This window comes from Ursus americanus, chromosome 1, assembly GCF_024610735.1.
Source record: "Ursus americanus isolate L20-20 chromosome 1, mUrsAme1.1.p, whole genome shotgun sequence".
In the NCBI taxonomy this organism is placed as follows: Eukaryota; Metazoa; Chordata; class Mammalia; order Carnivora; family Ursidae; genus Ursus; species Ursus americanus.
The window spans coordinates 73,492,077-73,513,308 of record NC_142127.1 but is presented as its reverse complement, the minus strand read 5'-3'; the positions used below and the strand labels follow the sequence as shown (position 1 = coordinate 73,513,308).

The 21,232-nt window shown below is 35.4% G+C and overlaps 1 protein-coding gene across 3 annotated transcripts; it reads left to right on the top strand.

The window, feature by feature from the left end:
- The first annotated feature begins 9 nt into the window (after positions 1-9).
- TYW5 (tRNA-yW synthesizing protein 5) lies at positions 10-20,475 on the top strand. Of its 3 annotated transcripts, XM_087862426.1 has the most exons (9): positions 10-165; positions 4,886-5,040; positions 9,507-9,576; positions 12,143-12,208; positions 12,330-12,374; positions 13,445-13,582; positions 15,329-15,416; positions 15,723-15,839; positions 18,719-20,475. In XM_087862426.1, exons 1-9 carry the CDS (start codon positions 88-90, stop codon positions 18,973-18,975), a joined length of 1,014 nt encoding a protein of 337 aa, XP_087718552.1. In that variant the 5' UTR covers positions 10-87; the 3' UTR covers positions 18,976-20,475. The 3 variants fall into 3 exon arrangements, with proteins under 3 accessions (XP_087718552.1, XP_045662368.1, XP_045662369.1); XM_045806412.2 differs by lacking the exon at positions 12,143-12,208 and having other exon boundaries at positions 18,719-20,464; XM_045806413.2 differs by lacking the exons at positions 12,143-12,208; positions 12,330-12,374 and having other exon boundaries at positions 18,719-20,469.
- The last annotated feature ends 757 nt before the right edge of the window (positions 20,476-21,232 follow it).

The following is a 21,232-nucleotide window of genomic DNA, read 5'->3' as shown; positions in this document are numbered from 1 at the left end:
CGGCTCGTGTTTCCGGGCGGATGGCACACTGAGGAAGGTGTCAGGCCAGGGTTTCCAGGACTTGGGAGAGGACGGGCGTGAGCAACCATGGCCTGGCAGAGTCTCCCGGTACCCCGGCTTGAGGGCGTTTCGCAGGAACGGTTCATGCAGCACCTGTACCCGCAGGTGAGGCCCTCTCTACCACTTGGCGGCTCCGAACAGGTTTCTTGAGACCCAGGGTATGGGGAGGAGGCAGCGGGCGGCTGAAGATGGTTGGTTGGCTCTGTGGCTAGGGGAGATGGCTCATGGGGAATGTAGAATGGATCATCTGCTAAGTTTTCCAGAGAGAACAGCTCCACGTTTGGGGAGCAGGATGACAGCGGAGGGCTGAGTGCGAGAAATGGCTTGCCTAATAAGCACTGCTCCCTGCGAAGAGTGGCCTTTCTGGGACTGTCTTATACGGCCTTCTTCCGTTACCATGGCAACGAAGGGGGCTTTCCCACCCCATCTTGCATTGGGTTTCCTGAGGTTTAGAGGAGGTTTCACCGCCCCACTGGTGGCGCGTAAGATGCCTGGTCTGCTCGAGTTACTGGATTCAGAAGAGCAATTTTTCACTGCACTGAGCCAGAGGGGAAGCAATGGGAATCCCTCAGGAAACTTCCACCGGTTTTGGATTCTAACTAACCTGAGTTCTAGTTCAGACATTGGAAGCTCTTACATGTGTAATTCGAACCTTAGTTCTTTAAGAGAAAACTCAAGAGGAAAATATTAAAGAGAAGTATTTTTACTTGCAGTGCTTTGTAAGGGAACCCATACTTCAGAGAAACTGAGACTAAAGAGCCCAGCAGATATTTAAAGAAAAAAATAATCCACAAGGTTATAGTTAGTATGCTTAAGGTTGAACTCCTGTTTCCCTACAGTTTTTCTTGATATTTACAAGGTGGTCATAGAGCTACAGTTCTCAGTATTAAAAAAGCAGGAATGAAGTTTTTTCTTTTAGGAGTAAGCAACCTACAGAGAGGATCTAAGCCTTCATTTATTTTTGGGTCTAGTGCTGGATGGTTTGTTGTTGCCCTCCCCACCCCCACCTCAGGATGTGTTAGTATAAGATGTTTGCAGGGCACCATGGTGGAGATCCAGTGTTGTATGTGGAAATGCTTTGTAAGATGCATGGCAAAAGGTATTTTATAATGTAATCTTCCCAGGCAAGATATATAATATGTCACAGAGAACGCATCACTAAGTTTCATAAACTGGAAAATTGCAAACAACACTCTGGTCACAGGGTAATAAAATTAGAAATTAATGAAATTGGAAAACAAGATCTTTCTACTTGGACACACTAAAGAATATCTACAAGGGGGCATAGTCTTCATATTTTTAACATGTTTTAATAATTAACAGTGTGATATGGGTGCATGAATAGATAGACCAGAGAAATAGAACCAAAAGCCTGGAGATCTACATATATCCAGAAATTTCCATTTATATGGAGATTCAGTATGTGATGAACATGACATGTTAAGAATCACTAGGGCAAAGGAACTTTTAAATAAATGGTGCTGGGGCAACTGGATAGTTTTAAAAAACTGGATCATTTTTTAAAAATGATGAAATTAGATTTATATCTGAAACCATACACAAGAGTAACCTCTAAATGGATCAGAGACGCAAATATAAAAAAATGAAACTACACAGTACTAGAAGAAAACATGGGTAAATTCCTCTATAATGTAGGTCTGTGGAAGGGCTTTCTAACTATGACTGAAAATTCAGATATAGTAAAAAATTAAAATTTGAATGCATAAAATACAAGCTGGGAAAAAAATATTGGCAACACGTTTCATAAAAGGGCCATAAAAGCCCATGTATTTAAAAACCTTTAAAAATTAAAGGGCTGGGGTGTGAAAGGCCAAAAGTCTGATAAAATGTGAGCAGTTGACCTAAATAAATAAATAAATAAATAATGGCCTCTAAGCATAAAAAGATGTTCAGCTTTACTCAGAACTTCAAGCCACACTGATATGCCATTTCTTATATAACTATCATTGGCAAAAAATCAGAAGCCTGATTTTTAATGATACTCTTGGTGAGGCTATGAAGGAACTGGCACTCTCACACTTTATGCCAAGTGGTACAACCCTTGTGGAGGGGAATTTGGCATATCTAACAAAACTATATATGCTTACTTTATGATCCAGCAGTCCCTCTTTTAGGAGTTTACTTTGAGGATTATTGCAGATAAGCTAAAAAAAACTATGCATAGGAGAGTGATTGATTAAATTGCTCATTTACACTATGGTGTACAAAGCTGTAAAAAAGAGTGAACCGATAGCAGTGATTTCCAGGGTATATTTTTAAATTAAAAAAAAAATCAAATTACAAAAGAAAATACATAACATGCCACCTTTTTGTGAAAAAAAGAAAGGGAAATAAAGAAGTACATATGTTTTTGGTCTCTTTGAAAAAAAAAGAAAGAAAGAAAAGAAAAAAACAAGAATGATAAGCCAGAAATGAGACTGGTTATCTATAGGGGATGAGTGAGTATGAGGTGGCTGGGGTGACCTTTTGGTATAGTTTTGACTTTGGGGAGCACATTAATGTTTTACATTCTAAAGTAATAGTAATAATAAAATTAACAAGGATGAGGAGGAATAAAAAACCCAAAACTCAAATATAGAATATAAAAAAATAATAAGCAAGGGGAAGGAAGATAAGTAACTCACTTTTGAACATAGTACATATGGTATGTCCTCAGTCTAAAGACAAGAAGAACTGTAAACATATACTGAATTCTAGTTAATAGACTTGTTTTATGGTGATGTGACTTAGCAATTGTGAAAGTACTTACTGTGAATTTATGCAACTGATTGAACATTGAGGATGATGGGGCAAGGTTTCTCATTGTTAAGAGAAAGGAGTTACAAATATATAAACAAAAATTAAAATGAGTCTTGTGTTATAAGATCGGAATTGAGGTATCAGTATTAGAGGTATTATGGTTCGTTCATACATACATCCATTAAGTGTGTGTGTGTGTGTGTGTATGTGTGTAGTATGTATGAATGCTTGGAGGGAGAGAGAAATAGATATGGTATATACATATGTGGGTGGGGGGGTGTGCGCACGCGTGCATATTTGAGAAAAAGGAGAATGACTATACACAGACTTCCACATATTTCCTAGCTCTGTCCGCTAAGAAGGCCTAGAAGTAATGATACCCCAATACCAATGAATATATCTAACACCCAGATCATGGTTTCTAAGTAGCATTCCCTTTAAAAGAAACCAGAGCTGCTTGAAGAAATGACTAGGTCTGGGATAGAAAGAGTATAAAAGGATTCTGGATTGTGTTTTTGTGCTATAAAGTAAGGAAGTGTTCAGGCAAAAAGTCACAAGAGCCAGCTTAATTTGGGTCCTACTGGCCAAATCTAAGAAAATTTGAGCATCACAATCACATCAGTAGATTATAACCAAGTGAATAAAATTAATAGAGATAAATAAATAAGCTCATTTTGACTTTAGAAAGCCAACTAATGTAGAAGATGATGGAGTTTTTAAAAAATAATAATTTTTGCATTCATCATAGCAATACTTAATTCAGGCAGGAATTACCAGTTGATCAAAATTAACATCGCAAATAATAGGGCAGGATATCATGTGCTACCTGATGTGTTGCACTGAGGACACAACATTGCTTCTTTGGTACATTCCTTCTAAAAATGCATAACCTGAATCTAATCATGAAGAAACATCAGATAAACTGAAATTGAAGGGCATCCTACAAAATAACTGGCCTGTACTATTCAAAAATGTCAAGATCATGGAAGGAAAAGGCTGAGGAACTGTTCCAGATTAAGAGACATGGCAACTAAATGCAATGTGGCATCTCAGAAATAGGAAAAAAACAACAACAACAACAAAAAGCAACTATAACGGATATTATTAGGACAGTTAGCAAAATTTGGATATGGACTGTGAAGTCGTAGAATTATATTAGTGTTAAAGGTAATTTTGATAATTCTGTGGCTATGTAAGAAGATGTCTTTGTTCTCAGGAAATATACTCCAGTTTTTGGAGATAAAGGAGTATGATGTCAGCAACTTACCTTGAAATAGTTAAGAAAAAATTTAATTATTTTTAATAATATGTTCCTCTCTACACACACATAGAGTGAGAGCAAATGATAAAGTAAATGGGGCAAATGTTAAATTAACTGTTGGTGAATCAGAGTAAAGGGTATATGGGAGTTCTTTGTTCTTGCAACATTTCCACAAGTCTGAAATAGTATCGAAATAAAAAGTTACGAACAATATTTGACTGTAAAATACAAATTTTAATCATTTATATTTTTGTCATAATAATACTTGTGAAAATGCCTTTATTTTAAAAAGATTTATCTATCTATCTATCTATCTATCTATCTATCTATCTATCTATCTATCTATCTATTTGAGAGAGACAGAGAGAGAGCAAGTGTGAGGTCAGGGAGGGCAGAGGAAGAGAGAGAATCTTGAGCAGACCCTGCGGAGCGCTCGAGCCCAGATGTGGGGCTTGATCCCATGACCCATGAGATCATGACCTGAGCAGAAATCACTAGTTGGATGCTCAGCTGACTGAGCCACCTAGGCACCCTGAAAATGCTTTGAATAATGTTCAGATTTCTTGTTCTCAGCTAGTGATGGTACTGCTGTTTTATTTGGTTTGTTTTCCTAATGTTAAAATTTTGTTCTAAGTATATTACATTGTTGCTCTTCCTGCTTTGTAGCATGAATTGTCAAAAGGTTTGAGTTTGAGCATTTTAGGAATAAGAATCATTTAATTGTCCTTCTATTGCCAAATATAACTCCTGATATTATTGTTTATTTTCCCTAATTTTCTGTTGTATATTTTTCCCCACTTACAGAGAAAACCCCTAGTGTTGGAGGGAATTGATTTGGGGGCATGTACAAGCAAATGGACAGTGGATTACCTGAGCCAAGTTGGAGGGAGAAAAGAAGTAAAGATTCATGTTGCTGCAGTTGCCCAGATGGACTTCATTAGTAAGAACTTTGTATATAGGTATTTTCTTCTGCGGTTTACTCTGGGACTACAAATAACTTATTTTAAACCTTGAAAATATTTTTGTATTATTATACAAAGACCATATGGCATTACATCTTTTGGCTGCTTTGATATAGTCATGGAATAGCTTGCTAATTTTTAAAGAATAGCTTTTAAAAGACAAGAATTCTGAGTTTACACAATAATATAAAGACATTTTCAAAGACCATTTTTTTCAAATAGGATATACGCCTGATACCTTTCGGAGCTATGGAAGGAACTGGATTTCTGTAACTGGAGTTAAGAGTACCTCTAACGTTGGCAGTGCTATACTCATTCAGTGCTTCATTTATTAATTGATCCTACCTCATTAGTAATTCTTATCTAGAGTAATGAATTCTAAAGTTTTCCTTCATAACCTATTTTGATTTTTAATGCTCTTTATTTTTAGAAAATTTTCTAATTCCGAATTGTTACAGAAGCATAAGCCCGTGTTTTCTTTTTCTGCTCTCTCCAGAAATAAAGAACAGGTAGTTGCTATGATTGGTATAGTTTTTCATCAACTTGGATAGTTTTAAAAAAATCTTACAAAATTTTCTCTTTTGGCAAAATAACCTTAAATACTTTTAATTTCCCTTGTGGTTGTCATTTTATGTTTTGGGATGTCTTAAAAGTAAGTAAGATATTTAAAAGCTGCTGAATGTCCAAACTTGAAAGTTTTAAATGTTGTGATCTTATAGATGTAATATGTTATTTATTCCCATGTTTCATTAAAAATATTAAAAAGCAAATTTTTATATTCTGAGCATGTGCAGTTTCCAACAATTCAGTCTATTGAAAAACCATGTAGTTCACAAAAGATTGATTTTTAAAGAAAGGTGGTTCTCACTGTTCCTTCCAGAGTTTAGAGATGAGTTAAACAGAGCTTGTAATGTCCAGAGCCATTCCTTTCTCATTAGAGTTTTCCAAGCTCATATAGCAGCTTGCCAAAGCATTTCTTAGTTTTTGATCCTTTGAATAGTCACCATTATAGTTTTGATTTTTAATAGGCCGTGAATTGCATTTAATTGCCGTAAGTTTTTCTAAGTGTAAGAACTTTTCATTTTTTATTAAATCAAAAAGGTGGAAGAAAGTGCTGGAATGATGAACATTTTTAAGCTGGCAATTAGTGATGTTTATTTTCCAGAGAGTCCAAAGCCATAACAAATGGGTATTGAAACTTCATCTTGAATTGCTTTGCTGTTTTGTCATGTTCCATAAACTTTTCAAACTTGTTTTTGAATCACATACATTATGTAATGTTCCTATCCCATTTTTCTCCAAGCCTTTCACTAAAACTACTAAAGAGTTGCAAGATTATTTTCTTAGTGCAAGAAAAAAATAGATTTAGTCATTTTTGGCAGTTACCAGGGAGTAGGAAAGAAGGGAGGCATCTGGGTCAGAAAGAGTCTAGGAAGGAAGAAATTGTACACACATACATCATTGTTATCACTTCAGTTTAAGGTTGCATTTCTGCTTATTAAATATTTGAAGAGCAATACATTTCCAGATCTCAGCTTTACTTCTTTCTTCTTGCTGGCTCTCATTGTTCTTCCAGAATCAGGGTATTGTGAGCGAGAGGAGTATTATGTGGTGAAAGAATCCTGTTGGTTTTCTTCTGGTCATAGAGTTAAAGAACTAAATCAGTCTGACTCTTATATAAGCTTTATTTAACTGCTTCTGTCTATCATATCACCTAATTCCTGTTATCACCCTGCTCTTATTGTTTATTATACTTTTATTAATCCTGATCTTGAGTTCCCAAAGCAGTCTTTGCAAATGGGGAACAGGACAGTGAAGATTTTTTTTTCTTTTTCTTAATGTTGGCAACTACTTTCATGCTGCTGAAGGGTACATTATCGTTGTTAACCCCACCATTTATCCTTTACTGAGCACTTACTATATATCAAGTACTGTGCCATGCATCCTAGATTATGTTAGTCATTTAATTTAGAAACAGTCTGTGAGGTAGTTTTTGTTTTGTTTTCAGTAATTAAACAGTTGAGAAAATGGAAGCTTAAAATCATTAAGTAACTTACCCAAGATCATATAGCTTGAAATAATGGAACCAAATTTGTACCCAAATTTGCTTGACTCCACAGAACCCATGATCCTAACCCCTCTTTGATATTACCTCCCTTACTGACGTGTTTACCAGTCCAGATAGATGCCCTTCTTTTTGAAACACGCGTAGGGTAGATAAAACCTTGAGTCTAAGAGACTTCCTAATTCATACCTTGTTTCCCCCTCTCTAAGCTTTGCTTCTTCAGAAACTCTGACAGGCACCACTACCTAAGGAAAAAGATTGCTGAGAGCACCCAAGTTCTGCTTCTCTGGGTTGAATTACTCTATCCGCCCTGTTCTTATAGAGGTCTTGAAACACTTCTGAGTTTTCCCTAGTAAAAAGATAAGCCTGGACACCTGCACCAATTACAGGGGTAGCCCCGGACCTGAGAGGCTTCCATAATTTCCCCAGACTCTTCAGAGTTGCTTTGGTAGGAATGAAGGGTATATGGTTAGGTCAGAGATGGAAAACATTGCATTGGAAGATGCCAAGTAAATTTGTTGATATAATTAACTAGAAACTGTAGTAGCAAATTGGTCTGAGCAGATGGCAGACTCCTGTCTTCTCTCTTGCAGTGCTCACTCTTACACGTAATCATCAGCAATGTCCTCAAGTTCAGATTGACATTCACACCCACAGGACCCACTAGTCCATAATCTGGCATCAGATTCACTTAGCTTTACAAAAGGATACAAGGCAGGAAACCACATTCTAGCCGTATAGTATCAGTGGAAGTCCTTATACCAATCCAGGAGCCGTTTTTTTTTTTTTGGTTCACCAAGTGACAGCTTAATTGCAAGGGAATAAGACTATAAAGATGGGTACAGAAACACCTTAGCTAAATTAAGCCACATAGTAGACAAAAACCAGTGACATGAAATGGCCCATGAATTTAGTTTCTAGGTTCCTCCAAGGGACAAACTCAATTACAAGAGTTACGCCACCCACAGGGAGGCCGTATCTTTTGCTTCTTAACAAATAGATATAATCCACTCATCAGCCTTTTAGTTCAGACATAGTTCATCAATCAAGGGTCATTTTTACAATAAACAATCTTAACTGATATCATAGGTGACATTCCACATTTATCTTAACTCATTATGTTTCTACAAAAACATTGCTGGGAAAAGGTAAGCCCATGGTCATCTTCTTATAGAGAAAGAGAAAGGGTTTTTGCTAATCCTTTCTCTCCTCTCTCCGCTCCCTCAGTACAGATTGTTCAAGTGGAAAGATATTTAGTGGTAAGAGTGAAAAGGCTAGAAGAAAAAAAGAGAGAGAGAAAAGACTACTACTCTTTTTTTTTTTTTTTAAAGATTTTATTTATTTATTTGACAGAGAGAGAGACAGCCAGCGAGAGAGGGAACACAAGCAGGGGGAGTGGGAGAGGAAGAAGCAGGCTCATAGTGGAGGAGCCTGATGTGGGGCTCGATCCCATAACGCCGGGATCACGCCCTGAGCCGAAGGCAGACGCTTAACCGCTGTGCCACCCAGGCGCCCCCAAAAAAGACTACTACTCTTAATCAGAGGTGTGGAGGTTGGGGGGAGATGTTTTTGACCCAGATGCTTTTGAGGACTTCATTGTCTTGATTTTACTGTTATCATCTTCATGTAGGGGTCAGTACTTTTGCTTCCAGAATGATGAAGGGACAGGATAGGATCCAGAGAAATGGTAACCCTCCAGGCTCAAGAGTGAGATAAAAGGAAACGAACTGCTTCTGTGATGTTCAGCCCTGTTTATAACAAGGGAAGGAGACAGCCATTTGAACAGAAATATTGAAGAATAAAACGTGGTCACTTCCCTGAATTCTCCTTGAGGTATTCCTCAGAAGCCTTAAAATGACAGAGTGGTGAAGAGATTGAGAGCAGTGTTGTGGGCTTCTGTTTTCTGTGGTGGTGCCGAAAGGCAGGAAGATCAGTGAGAGAGTGAAGGACAGGATCTTGACCATTTGCCTACTATTTCTTCCAAAGTAGCATTTGGTAGTTTGTCGCATCCCTCAGTCACAAGACTTGTTTTGCTCTGACACTTGAAGTAGCACATTTGAAAGTTTGTGTATATCCGAAGGTAACCAGATACCATAGAAACATTTTTCTAACAGTAACTTGGAATAGGAGGGTATTGACATAAGGATTCATCTGTCCCATAGATTTAAAAGTCTTTAATTTTTAAAATCATAATTTTAGACAGTCTAGGGCAAATAAGCACACTGCTAAATGAATTTTGAAAATTTAGAATTCCACATAATAGATTATAATAAAATTATGGCTATTATAAAACAAAACAGCGTATACAACTACAACAAGCCTATATATATATATATATAGTGATAAGGGTATTACTAGTTGATTCATTGAGTCCAAGGCTTCTTTGTCTTTATTTCAGAACTTTACCTTTTGATAAGTTGGTTCAGAGGGCAGCTGAAGAAAAGCATGAAGAATTCTTTATTTCAGAGGTAACTGCTTTGAACATACTTTCTTTAGAAAGCATTAATATGTATATACTAGGTGGATTTTCTTATACGAGAATATTAGATATACAAGAGCTGTAGCCTTCTCTGATGGCTGTTTTTAAGGTTTGGTTGTGTATGCCAATAGACCTAGTTTTGCTATTTATTAGATCTCAAACCTTGGCCAAATTATTTTTCTGTGCCTCAGTATACTCACTATAAAATAGGAACAATAATAGTACCTATTTGATAAGGTTTTTGTGCAGTTAACTAAATAAAATCTGTAGAGTACTTAGCACAATGCCTGACATGTAGAAACTCCTCTCTAAATGTTAGCAATTAATAATACTTTCTTTGAAAATGCTTTGGTCTGGGGCGCCTGGGTCGCTCAGTTGGTTAAGCAGCTGCCTTCGGCTCAGGTCATGATCCCAGGGCCCTGCTCAGCAAGGAGCCTGCTTCTCCCTCGCCCTCTGCCTGCTGCTCCCCCTGCTTGTGCTCTCTCTCTCTGTAAAAAAAAAAAAAAGAAAGAAAAAAGAAAGAAAGAAAGAAAGAAAGAAAGAAAGAAAGAAAGAAAGAAAGAAAGAAAGAAAGAAAGAAAGAAAGAAAGAAAGAAAAAGAAAGAAAGAAAAGAAAAGAAGAGAAAAGAAAGAAAGAAAGAAGGAAAGAAAGAAAATGCTTTGGCCTGATAGGCAAAGTTCAAATGCTGAAGGAGAACTTTATTTTCGTATCTTATTGACTATTAGACTATTTCTATATTTTATTATTGTTATTATCAGTGTGATTTCTGTTGTATTTGCTATAACATTTGTTCAGGATTAAATGCAGAAGAATTCTACTTATTTACATTATAATCCAGCTTTAAATAATTCAATTTAAATATCTTGAGATAAAGCACTGAGGCTTATATATAAATACATTTTTAAAAAATTCACTGTTATCTCTAAAGCACATTTTAAAAATAAACTGCTTTTTAAGCTTTGAATAAAGCTGCTATCTGCATTTGAGCCAGCTGGGCTGGTGGCCAGTTTAGTAGTGACAGGTGCTGCCTGCTCACAGTTGTCTCAACAGGTAGTGATTACACCAGATTACCACCAGGATCCCTCCAAACTCTGCAGGTCTGTGATTCTGTAGTATGATTAGATTGTCTATTGAAACTGATTCCATTAACTATACCTGAAGTAACAGTGTATGTTCATCTTATCTACATACATTGCATAATCTAGACAGTAAATCCTTTATCTTGTCTCTGTTTCTTTTACTTCACTTGACTTTTCATGGCTATTTAAATCTGTGCTGCTCATTACCCTTGGACAGGAAAGCTCCAAAGGGCAACTGAATATACATGTATATTTACATCTTAAAATTATGGAAAGAATATAGATAAGATGAACATTGTTAGTTCAGGCTTTCAGGAAGCAGGTACTAAGATGGAATTAGGAGTGCAAACAGGTTTACTGGGGAGTAATACCTCTGAAAGGAAAGGGGAGGATTGGGTAGGGGGAAGCCATCAGACAGTGACCTAGAACTGAGAGACTCTCTGCCAGCTCACTGTGGAACTCCTGAGCAAAGACCGCCTATTAGAGGAGTGCTGTGTGGGTGGCGATGTCTAGGCCTTTTGCCATCTTGCTCAGTCATTGGTTTGGCCTATCCCAAGAAGAGCATGACCTTGAAAGGCTGAGGTGGACCTGAAAGAATTAATAGTTGGCGGCCGTAAGTTAATCACACTTCTTTGCAGCTAGCAATGAGTTCTTTCCTGAAGGGGTTCTGAGCAGTGCACCTCTGTGTCTGCTCCATGAATTTTTTTCCAATCCTGAAACATTAGAACTGGTAGAAAACCCTTAGGATTTTGAAGAACATACTTCGAAACCTATTAAGCCATAATAAATTTATAGAAATTATCTGGTACTACTTAAAAATATAAAAACATTGAATCTGAGAGTAGAGTTAAATTTTTGGTCATAGATTTATAATATTTTGTTAAGGTAACTAACATGGATTTTTGAATTTTGTTCAGGTAAAAAAGAGGCAGAATTCTTGAGTTGGATTGCCCTTGTGCTTGACCCAGTATCTTAGTTCTCTCATTCTTAGAGGAAAGGCAGGCAACAGTAGTGTTTTATAATTCAAACAGTTCCCTCTTAACAGCTACTCAATGAAGGGTAATTGGCACTTTTTTAAAGTATGAACATAAATTTACTACTCTGAAATGACATTTTTTTTTTGAAATGACATATTTCTCATTCATACATGAACTGACTCTAAAGGATTTGGCTTGAGAATTTATATGGCCAGTGGTAGGCTTAACTTTATAAAATGCAGTGTTCCAGATTTTTAAGAAATGTATTACTGAAAGTATAATTATTGTATTTATCTCCTATTCTACGTTTGCATTATATTAAGAAGTTTGTTATTGGCCTCAACAATACCTTGAGATCATGTGTGTTATACAAATGAGAATTCTTTTAAGTCTTCTTATTGTTAAGAGTCTAAATAATTTAAAGCCTAAATTAAGCATTGTGTTTTAGATATAATAGATATGTGTTGCCTTTCATACTTACATATTTTATGAATCCAGTCATTATTACAAGCAGCCTATAAAGACATTTCTTCATATGGCCACCAGAGAGCATTACTAGAAAGGGTAAGAAAATAGAACTGTTTCAAAAACAACTAGGTTAGATTTTAAAACTCATTTCCTTCCATCTTTACTTTCTATTATTTTTACATGAATATTTATGTTACTTTTCTTTGGGGCGTTTAAGGATGAGAAGTACTACTTACGGTCACTTGGGGAGGACCCTAGAAAGGTAAGAATTCTGAATGTAAAACAAAGACTTAAAACCTAATGGATGTATATATTTAAACTGGCACTGTAGTTTTTATACTTATTGCATGACATATGACCTGTTTCATCTTTTTCCCATTCTTTTCTCAATGATTTCTGCCCTTGAATAAGAAGTAAAATTATTAGGGGTGCCTGGATGGCTCAGTCGGATGAGTGGCCAACTCTTGATTTTGGCTCAGGTTATGAACTCAGGGCCCTGGGGTCAAGCCCTGAGTCAGGCTCTGCACTTAGCAGGGAGTCTGCTTGAGGATTTTCTCTCTCTTTTCTGCCCCTCCCCTGCTTGCATGCATGTGCTTTCTCTCTCTCTAAAATAAATAAATGAATCTTTAAAAGAGAAAAAAGAAGTAAAATTATTAAAATTTGATTAGTTTTTAAGTAGGACCATAGTATCTTAGTGTTTAAAGTCATCTCCTCTAATCTCTACACAATTAAAAAATCCTTTCTACTATATTTTACAGATGGCCATTCAGCTAATAAAATATAATAAAAAATAATTATTAAAATATTGAATAATTCACTAATATAAGCTTTGACATGTATTCAGAGTCAAATTAATATGGCTGCATTGTTAAGGAATGGTCCCTAAAATGATCAAGTAGGATTCTGTTTTTTCCTTTTCTGTCCCCATTTAGTTCTGGACTTCTTTTAGTCTCTTTCCTCGGTAAAACCCACAGGTTTTATGTAGTTGATAAAGTTCAAATTGTTAACTCCTAAATTTTAAATGCTTATTATTGGGGTAGATGGCAATTGTGTGATTGTTGTCTAAATAGGAAGAACCTATTAATGAAGCATATTAAGATTAACTGTACTGATACTGTTGAATCTGCAGTCTGTTACATAGTCTGTTACTCTTTCATTTGAAAGATCATGTGTTGACTGTGGTCACTTACTAGTATTTTAAAGCAAGGAACAGAGTTTTACCCCATTCCTCCTTAGTATCATGGGCTCTGATGGCAGCCTGTGAGGTAAAACAAGCATTACACAAATATTGCATTTATTATTAAAATTCTTACCATGTTTCTCTCAATGCAGGATGTTGCAGATATCAGAAAGCAGTTTCCTTTACTGGAAGGAGATATCAAGTTTCCAGAATTTTTCAAAGAGGAGCAGTTCTTTTCCAGTGTTTTTCGAATTAGCTCACCAGGATTGCAACTTTGGACCCACTATGATGTATGCTACATAAATGAGAAATCTGCAGCTACAGTAGATATTTAGCACTTATAGACATAACATTTACAGTTTCAGCTTTCTGTAGACTACCGTAAAGATCTTGGAGACATAATTTACTGAAACACTGAGATTTGAAAACAGGTGCTCTGCAAGTTGGTGATATGGGAATAAATTATTTAACTAATGCTATAGCCTAGTTAGTTTCTCACATTTGCATTTCTCTGTGGTGGTGTTGATTCGTTATATTTTGTGTGTTTGTGTCAAGTTTTATGAAGTGGTTTTTTAATATGTGAAAAATGGCCACTAGGTGAGGGGTAAAGTTGTACAAGTGGAAAAAGCAATAAGGTTGTGACAATGAGGATGGGGAAATGGTACAAATGACTAGATGGAACTGTTATTCAAGAGGAAGGCAGAAGTTTGTGGAGAGCCATTTCCAGTTTTAAGAATTTAGGGATTTCTGAAGGTCTTAGATTATATATCTCTTGAGAATGTGAAATGTCCACTGTATTTGTTGAGCAGCAAGATGTATAGAATATTGTCCCTGATCATTTACTCTATGATATTATAATTTTACTTGCTTAAATGTATGCATATAAATATTTTAAACACATTAAAAGTATAGTATTGTGTATGGTTTGGTGTCGGGTGGAGAAATTTAGGAAGCTAAAGCAATACCTAGTGGGTTTCTAAAGATAAAATAATTTTTTAAAAAGCTCTAAATCAAGCTATAGTAAGTTTTATAAGTGTGTTATAATTCAGCTGAGGGCCCCTTGGGAGAATTTTAACATCATAACTAATTAAATGAGAAAGACATAAATTATTAGCATATTTTTTAAAGGTTTTGCATAAATGATGTGAAAGAATGATGTGGTAACTTAAATATATTTTTAATTGTATTATGTGACTTTTAAATTTTAACTAGTATCACTTTTGTCTAGATTTATAATAGAATTCTATACAGATTTTCTTACATTAAGAGTAAGTCAAAGGAATGCTTGCTATATAAAGTTTACATAAGAAAAGTGTTAATAATGAAAGGAAAGATGCTTAGGTAGAAGCGATATGGAAATAATTATGAATATATCTTGTTTAGTATATATTTTAATTCCTTGGCTGAGAATTACATAGCTCTGCCTTTTAACATTTTCCACAAAGCGTACCCTTGTATATGCAGAAATAGTCAAGATTACTCCATTAATAAGTACATCAAGAGAATTTGCCAGGTTATAATCCTATAGAAATAATTTGGAAATCAAGATGCCTGTAAAGCTAAAGTATGGTTGGCCATATGTATTAAAAGAATTTAGCGATGGTTGATTACAGCAGTACCTTGTGTTTTCCCAGCACTTAATTTTTGTAAGTGCTTTCAATCTGTTGCCTAACGTTGGCTGTGTAACATTCCGTGACAGATAAGTAAGTACTAACCAAGGAGAGCCTCAAACAGGTGTCGTCACTACCCTCCCTGTCAGAATGGTGGGGCAAGGGCAAATAGTTCTCAGATTTCCTAATGGCTTGCCAGTCCTTCCCATTTTAAGGCAGTGCTACAGGAATATCTTTAATAGAGGCACAGTTGTATTTACAATAGAATGTTTGCATTGTTAGATTAGAATATTACTGTGTTTTAGATAATGTGAGTCAAGTCCTACTGAAGGATAGGGTTTACATTTAACTGTTTGGAATATACCATTGGTTCTGTTTATTTAAATTTTAGATATTGCTTATCCATAAGTTCTTATTGGCCTTCAGGTAATGGATAACTTCTTAATACAAGTGACGGGAAAAAAGCGTGTTGTACTCTTCAGTCCTCGAGATGCCCAGTATTTATATTTATCAGGTACTTTTTTTTTTAAGTTTATAATTATGATGTATTTGTGTTCTCCACATGTATATAGGTAATGATAGGCTGTATGAACAATGAAATTTTCAGATTTTCTTAATTATATTATAGGGATGTCAATAGTCAAAAAGGGTGGATCATTGAAAATTGTCTTAGGTTTCAGGAGAATAGTAATTCTTATTAGTGTGGATACAATAAATAATTGTACAGAAAAGAATAAATTTTCAGGTTTATATTTGTGATTATCTTTTTAGAAATGCTAACTTTGCTTAATCTATATTATCCTTTTTTGGAACTTTTCAGGTACTAAATCAGAAGTACTGGATATAGATAACCCAGACTTAGCTAAATATCCGCTGTTTTCCAAGGCTAGAAGGTATGAATGTTCCCTTAAAGCTGGAGATGTATTATTCATTCCTGGTAAGATTTCTAGACTTCATTCATTTGCTGTTTATAAAATCTGTACTCTGTCACTCATCCATTACATGATTTTTTTAGTACAAAAGTATATTTGTTATACGTATTCTATTCTATACAAGTTGATTTTTATATACAACTGTATGTATGTTTAAAGTATGCTTAAGCAAATTCTTATAAAATTAACAGTCTTGCTTTTCAAAGGCAATCTATAAATATACCATTATACTCTTATTAAATGACATCAAATAAGATACTTTATATCTGGGAAAGGATTATACCTGATTGTTCTTTTTAATCATTTCTAAAATATTTGCATATTGGGACACCTGCGTGGCACAGTGGGCTGAGCGTCCAACTCTTGTTTGGTTCAGGTCCTGATTTCAGGGTTGTGAGATTGTGCCCCACGTTGGGCTCCGCACTCAGTGCAGAGTCTGCGTAAGACTCTCTCCCTCTCTTTCTGTCCCTCCCCCCATCTCTCTAAAATAAATAAGTGAATCTTTAAAAAAATAATAAAATATTTGCATATTTTAGAACTATGTCACTTAAGTATTTACCAAGAAATGGTAAATATATTTTAAAGCCAAAACAGATTAGAGATTTTGTTAAATATCAAATTGTTATAATCTCAACACCTGTGATGTCTTTTGTGTGCATTATTTTCTATGGTCTGAATTAGTGTCACTTAATTTCTTTGCACAATACGCATTAGTTGTTAGTAATTGATGTAATTAACATCTGTAATTCATAAGTGAATACCTTAAGATTATAAAAATCATAATTAAGATTAAAGGAGTGCATTAACAAATTGTATAGTCATATTTCTCATATTTAAGTTAATATATTTTTAATCATTAATACCTCTTTTTCAGGGCACCTGGGTGGCTCAGATGGTTAAGCGTCTGCCTTCAGCTCAGGTCATGATCTCAGAGTCCTGGGGTTGAGGCCCATGTCGGGCTACCAGCTCAGTGGGGAGTCTGCTTCTCCCTCTCCCTCTGCCTCTCCCTATGCTTATGTTCTCTCTCTCAAATGAATAAATAAAATCTTTAAAAAAAAATACCTCTTTTTCAGTGACAGAATTAAGTAGAAAAGTATTAATAAAAATATGATGATCTCATTTGGTTCTACATTATAAATTGCTTGAGGAAAAGGAACCATGTTTTGGCAATCTTTGTATTCCCTGAGGGGCCTGATACAATGTCCTTAGCATCATTGATTATCTATAAAAATTTTATACATTAACTTCTTATTCTTATGTTCTTTGTAAACAACCAGCACACTAGTCTGTATTTTATTTTATTTTTAAAGATTTTATTTATTTATTTGACAGAGAGAGAGACAGCCAGTGAGAGAACACAAGCAGGGGGAGAGGGAGAGGAAGAAGCAAGCTCCCAGCAGAGCAGGGAGCCTGATGTGGGGCTCGATCCAGGACTCTGGGATCACGCCCTGAGCCAAAGGCAGACGCTTAACGACTGAGCCACCCAGGAGCCCCAGCACACTAGTCTTTAAATCCATTGCTATTATTTAAATTTTTTGGTTTTGTATCTTTAGAGAATGGTTAAGAGCTATGCAGTTTTCTTATTCTGTATACAACTTAAGAAAAAAAAGAGCCAGAAATACTTAACATTTGCATATATTTTTAAATAAAAGCAAAACCCCCATCTTTGCATTTAAATTTAACAGAATGGTTAGCTTTTTTTCCTGTTATATTGAATAAGGAAAAAGATTCTGAAAGAAAGAATAGTTAAGATTAAATCCATGTTTGAAACTAGTTTTGCAAATCAAAATATTTTAAGCTTTTGTTTTTCCTAGAGCACTCTTAGAATGAGTTTGTTTCTAAAATTTAGCATCTTGTAAATCTTACTTTCTCCCATTCACAAGATTAAACATTTTTTGACGTGACTAGTATTTTAAGGTTTTATTTATTTATTTGAGAGAGAATACTGGCGGGGGGAGGGTGGTGGGCAGAGGGAGAGGGAGAAGCAGACTCCCCACTGAGCAGGGAGTCCCACTCGGGGCTCCATCCCAGGACCCTGAGATCATGACTTGAGCCGAAGTCAGACCAGACGCTTAAGGGACTGAGTCACCCAGGTGCACCATTTACATGACTAGTATTTCATCTTGGTTATATTGTGATGTTGCTTTCCTATTCCTATAGCACCCATAGTTTGAAAACATTTAGACTCAGTTGAAAACAAAGAAATAAACATTCTAGAGGAAGTGAAAAATTAATTAGCTATATCATATGATAAAGTTTATTCATCTTCTCCACCACCAAAATATTTGTTTTAGTTTTATATACTTATTGTACAGGAGCTGAAAGGAATATAAGACATTTATAACTGCATTACAAATATAAGTATAAAACTAAGGAGGCTACAATGAATGCAGATTTAAGCAAGTTAAAAACCAAATGCAGCTTGAATAGGAAGTCTTTGAGAACAAAAGTACTGTGCTAAGGCAGAAAAGGTCAAAGATACTCCTCAAATAATTGAAATGTTCTGTGTACAAAAAATAAACACTTTTAATGTGGTTGTATGACTCAGGAAGTGTAAACAAGTAACACAAAACATAGCCCCAAATTACAGAACTACAAAACAAATATAACTTTATTATGTCTTTCAAGTTAAAAGGGAAAATTGCTATTTCCAAAAGTTTTAAAAGTAGGGTTGTGTTATTGACACTTTAAATTGGTTGGCAATTCATAAAAGTTAAAATGATTCTGTTAAAAGCTGGGAGTGTGCTAACGAAGGGATCTAGTTACAAGAATTTCTTACATTGGCTATATGCAATTTGTGATATTTCACTGACATTTTGTTTTTTTTTTCTTTTTTACTCTAGGTTTTATTTTTAACTTTTTTTTCCCTTTAAACTTTTTCCAGCTTTATGGTTCCATAACGTAATTTCTGAAGAGTTTGGAGTGGGAGTGAATATCTTTTGGAAGCACCTTCCATCTGAATGCTATGATAAAACAGATACCTATGGAAACAAAGATCCTACTGCAGCATCAAGAGCTGCACAAATTTTGGACAGAGCTTTGAAAACACTGGCTGAATTACCAGAGGAATACAGGGACTTCTATGCACGGCGAATGGTCTTACACATTCAAGATAAAGCCTATAGCAAAAACTTTGAGTAAATAATGAAGTGAATGCAGTGAATATAAACTTTTAAATATAGTTCAACTCAAATATTGGAAAAATATAACCACATGTAAATTATTTTTTTAAAGATTCATTTTTTGTTAAAATAGGAAAGAAAAACCTCAGATTTATAAATAAATATGAATTGTTTATATGGTTTCTATTTAATATAGATTGTTATGGGTGGGACCACTCTAGCTTTCAGATGCAAATAACTAAAAATCCAACTTAAAATGACTTAATAAAATATATTGAATCATTATACATGAAGTCTGCTGATAGAATGGGCTTTAGTATTTCTGATCCAGTGACTAAGTAGTGTCCCCAAGAGCCTCTAGGGTTTTTTCCTCCCATTTTCAACTGCAGCATTGGCATCATCCTAAGGCTGGCTACCCTTGTGGTCATGGGATGATTGCCAGTAGCAGTTTGAGCCATGTGCGTCTTCATTTACATGCAGTGGAGGAGTCAGGCTGGATTCCAGGGGCCTTCTCTTAATATGCAAAAGCTTTCCCAGGATTTGCCACCAAATCCTTGGGTCTCATTGACTTAAAAGTAGCTTAGACCTGTCCATCCCTGAGTCAGTCACTGGGAAAGGGTATGGAATAACCCACAGGCCAGTTGGGTCTCCTGGAGCTTAGAACTCTCTTCCTCTGAGGCACATGGGGTATATATGGGGACAGCAAGGATAATTTTTAAAATCAGGATTGAGATTAGGAAAAAAGGTGAGCAACCAACAATATCTACTACATTTATCTTTTGAGCTTTTTATATTTTTTAAGATTTTATTCATTTATTTGACAGAGAAAGTATAAGTAGGGGGAGCAGCAGGCAGAGGCAGAGGGAGAAGCAGGCTCCCCGTTGAGCAAACCCTGACATGGTGCTCCATCCCAGGACTCTAGGATCATGACCTGAGCCAAAGGCAGACGCCTAACCGACTGTGTTACCCAGGCGCCCCCTTTTGAACTTTTTAAAATGCGGATGTCTAGGTCCCAACTTTGTAGATTTTGATTTAGTATGTTTGGGGTTTGGTATAGTATCTGTATTTGGTAAACCTCATGGGTTGTTTTGATGTATAAGCAGGATTGAGAAATTGGATCAGATGATAGTAATTCAGATTATTAGTTTTGTGATTCATCCAAAACATGTTTAATCTGATCCTGGTTTTTCTTGACACTCAATGTAAGTCAGGCCTGCCTCTTTATTCAGTTTTTCAATGTCAGAATACTCAAATCTGTTTTAATTTATACCTATAGCTAAACTTCAACCCACTTAGTTTTCCCTACTAAATGCTTTCCCACCTATCCCTTTTTTAGAGAGAGAAATTATTTTTTTAAGAACAAATACAGGAGAGATCCCAATAATGTTGTCATCATTGAAGACAATGAGCCATTGTATGTGGATCTGTGCCATTCTTTGTTTTGCACCTAGTAATTCTATTGCAATGTCACTGAAGAAAGACCAGATACATCTACTGAGCACAAATGTGCTCATCATCTAAAGTAATCTGAGTGCATCAAGTTGGTGCATTTTAATTATGGAGAAAATAATTTTTTTCTGTTAAAATAATTCATCCATTCATATCCTATGTTTGCAGTTGGATTAATTTCAGGTATAAAAAGATTATAATAAGTAAGAAAGTAAAATATATAAAAAATTATTCTGAACTTCTTAGGTGTCTTTAGGAAGAGATATTAGTTACTCAGTTAACAAAAGTGAAAAGATGATATGTCAGAAAAGGAATTACTACATTAGTCAGATTTAATGATTAGTTTTTTTTCATCTTTGGTTACTTCTTACATTAAGCAAAGAAATTCTTTAATGACTCCTTTTCCTTTGGTTAGGAGAAAAAAAGACGAGACCTCTTTCAGTTTGAACAGTACTTATAGTCAGCTTTTAAATAAAACCCTTCTTGGTTTTGTTTCTTTTTAAAAAACCAGTAAGAGAATCAGTGCAAAGTACATATCCAGAGTCATGTAGAAAACTTGGAAGTAAAACTGAGATTACAATCTTCCCATGAATATTCATTTTAATCAGTTATTTGGGAAGCAAACTGGATGACCTTAGGTGATTTAAATAACTTAGTCTTTATGAAGCTTATCCACCTCATCTTTAAACTTGTACTTTATAGGGTTGCTACAAAAATACAAAGAGATAATTCAGGGCAAGGACAGTTGATGGCTGATGCTAGCTTTCAGATTTGAGATGGCTCTTGTTGCAGTATTATAATATCTAGAAAACTAGAAGTGAAGTTTT

Bases quoted from the DNA above. Each gene is read 5' to 3' on its own strand.
- TYW5 (XM_087862426.1), top strand. From the start codon at position 88: ATGGCCTGGCAGAGTCTCCCGGTACCCCGGCTTGAGGGCGTTTCGCAG. The intron at 9,577-12,142 runs GTAACTGCTTTG...TTATGAATCCAG, and splicing joins AAGAATTCTTTATTTCAGAG to TCATTATTACAAGCAGCCTA. The intron at 13,583-15,328 runs GTATGCTACATA...ATTGGCCTTCAG, and splicing joins AACTTTGGACCCACTATGAT to GTAATGGATAACTTCTTAAT.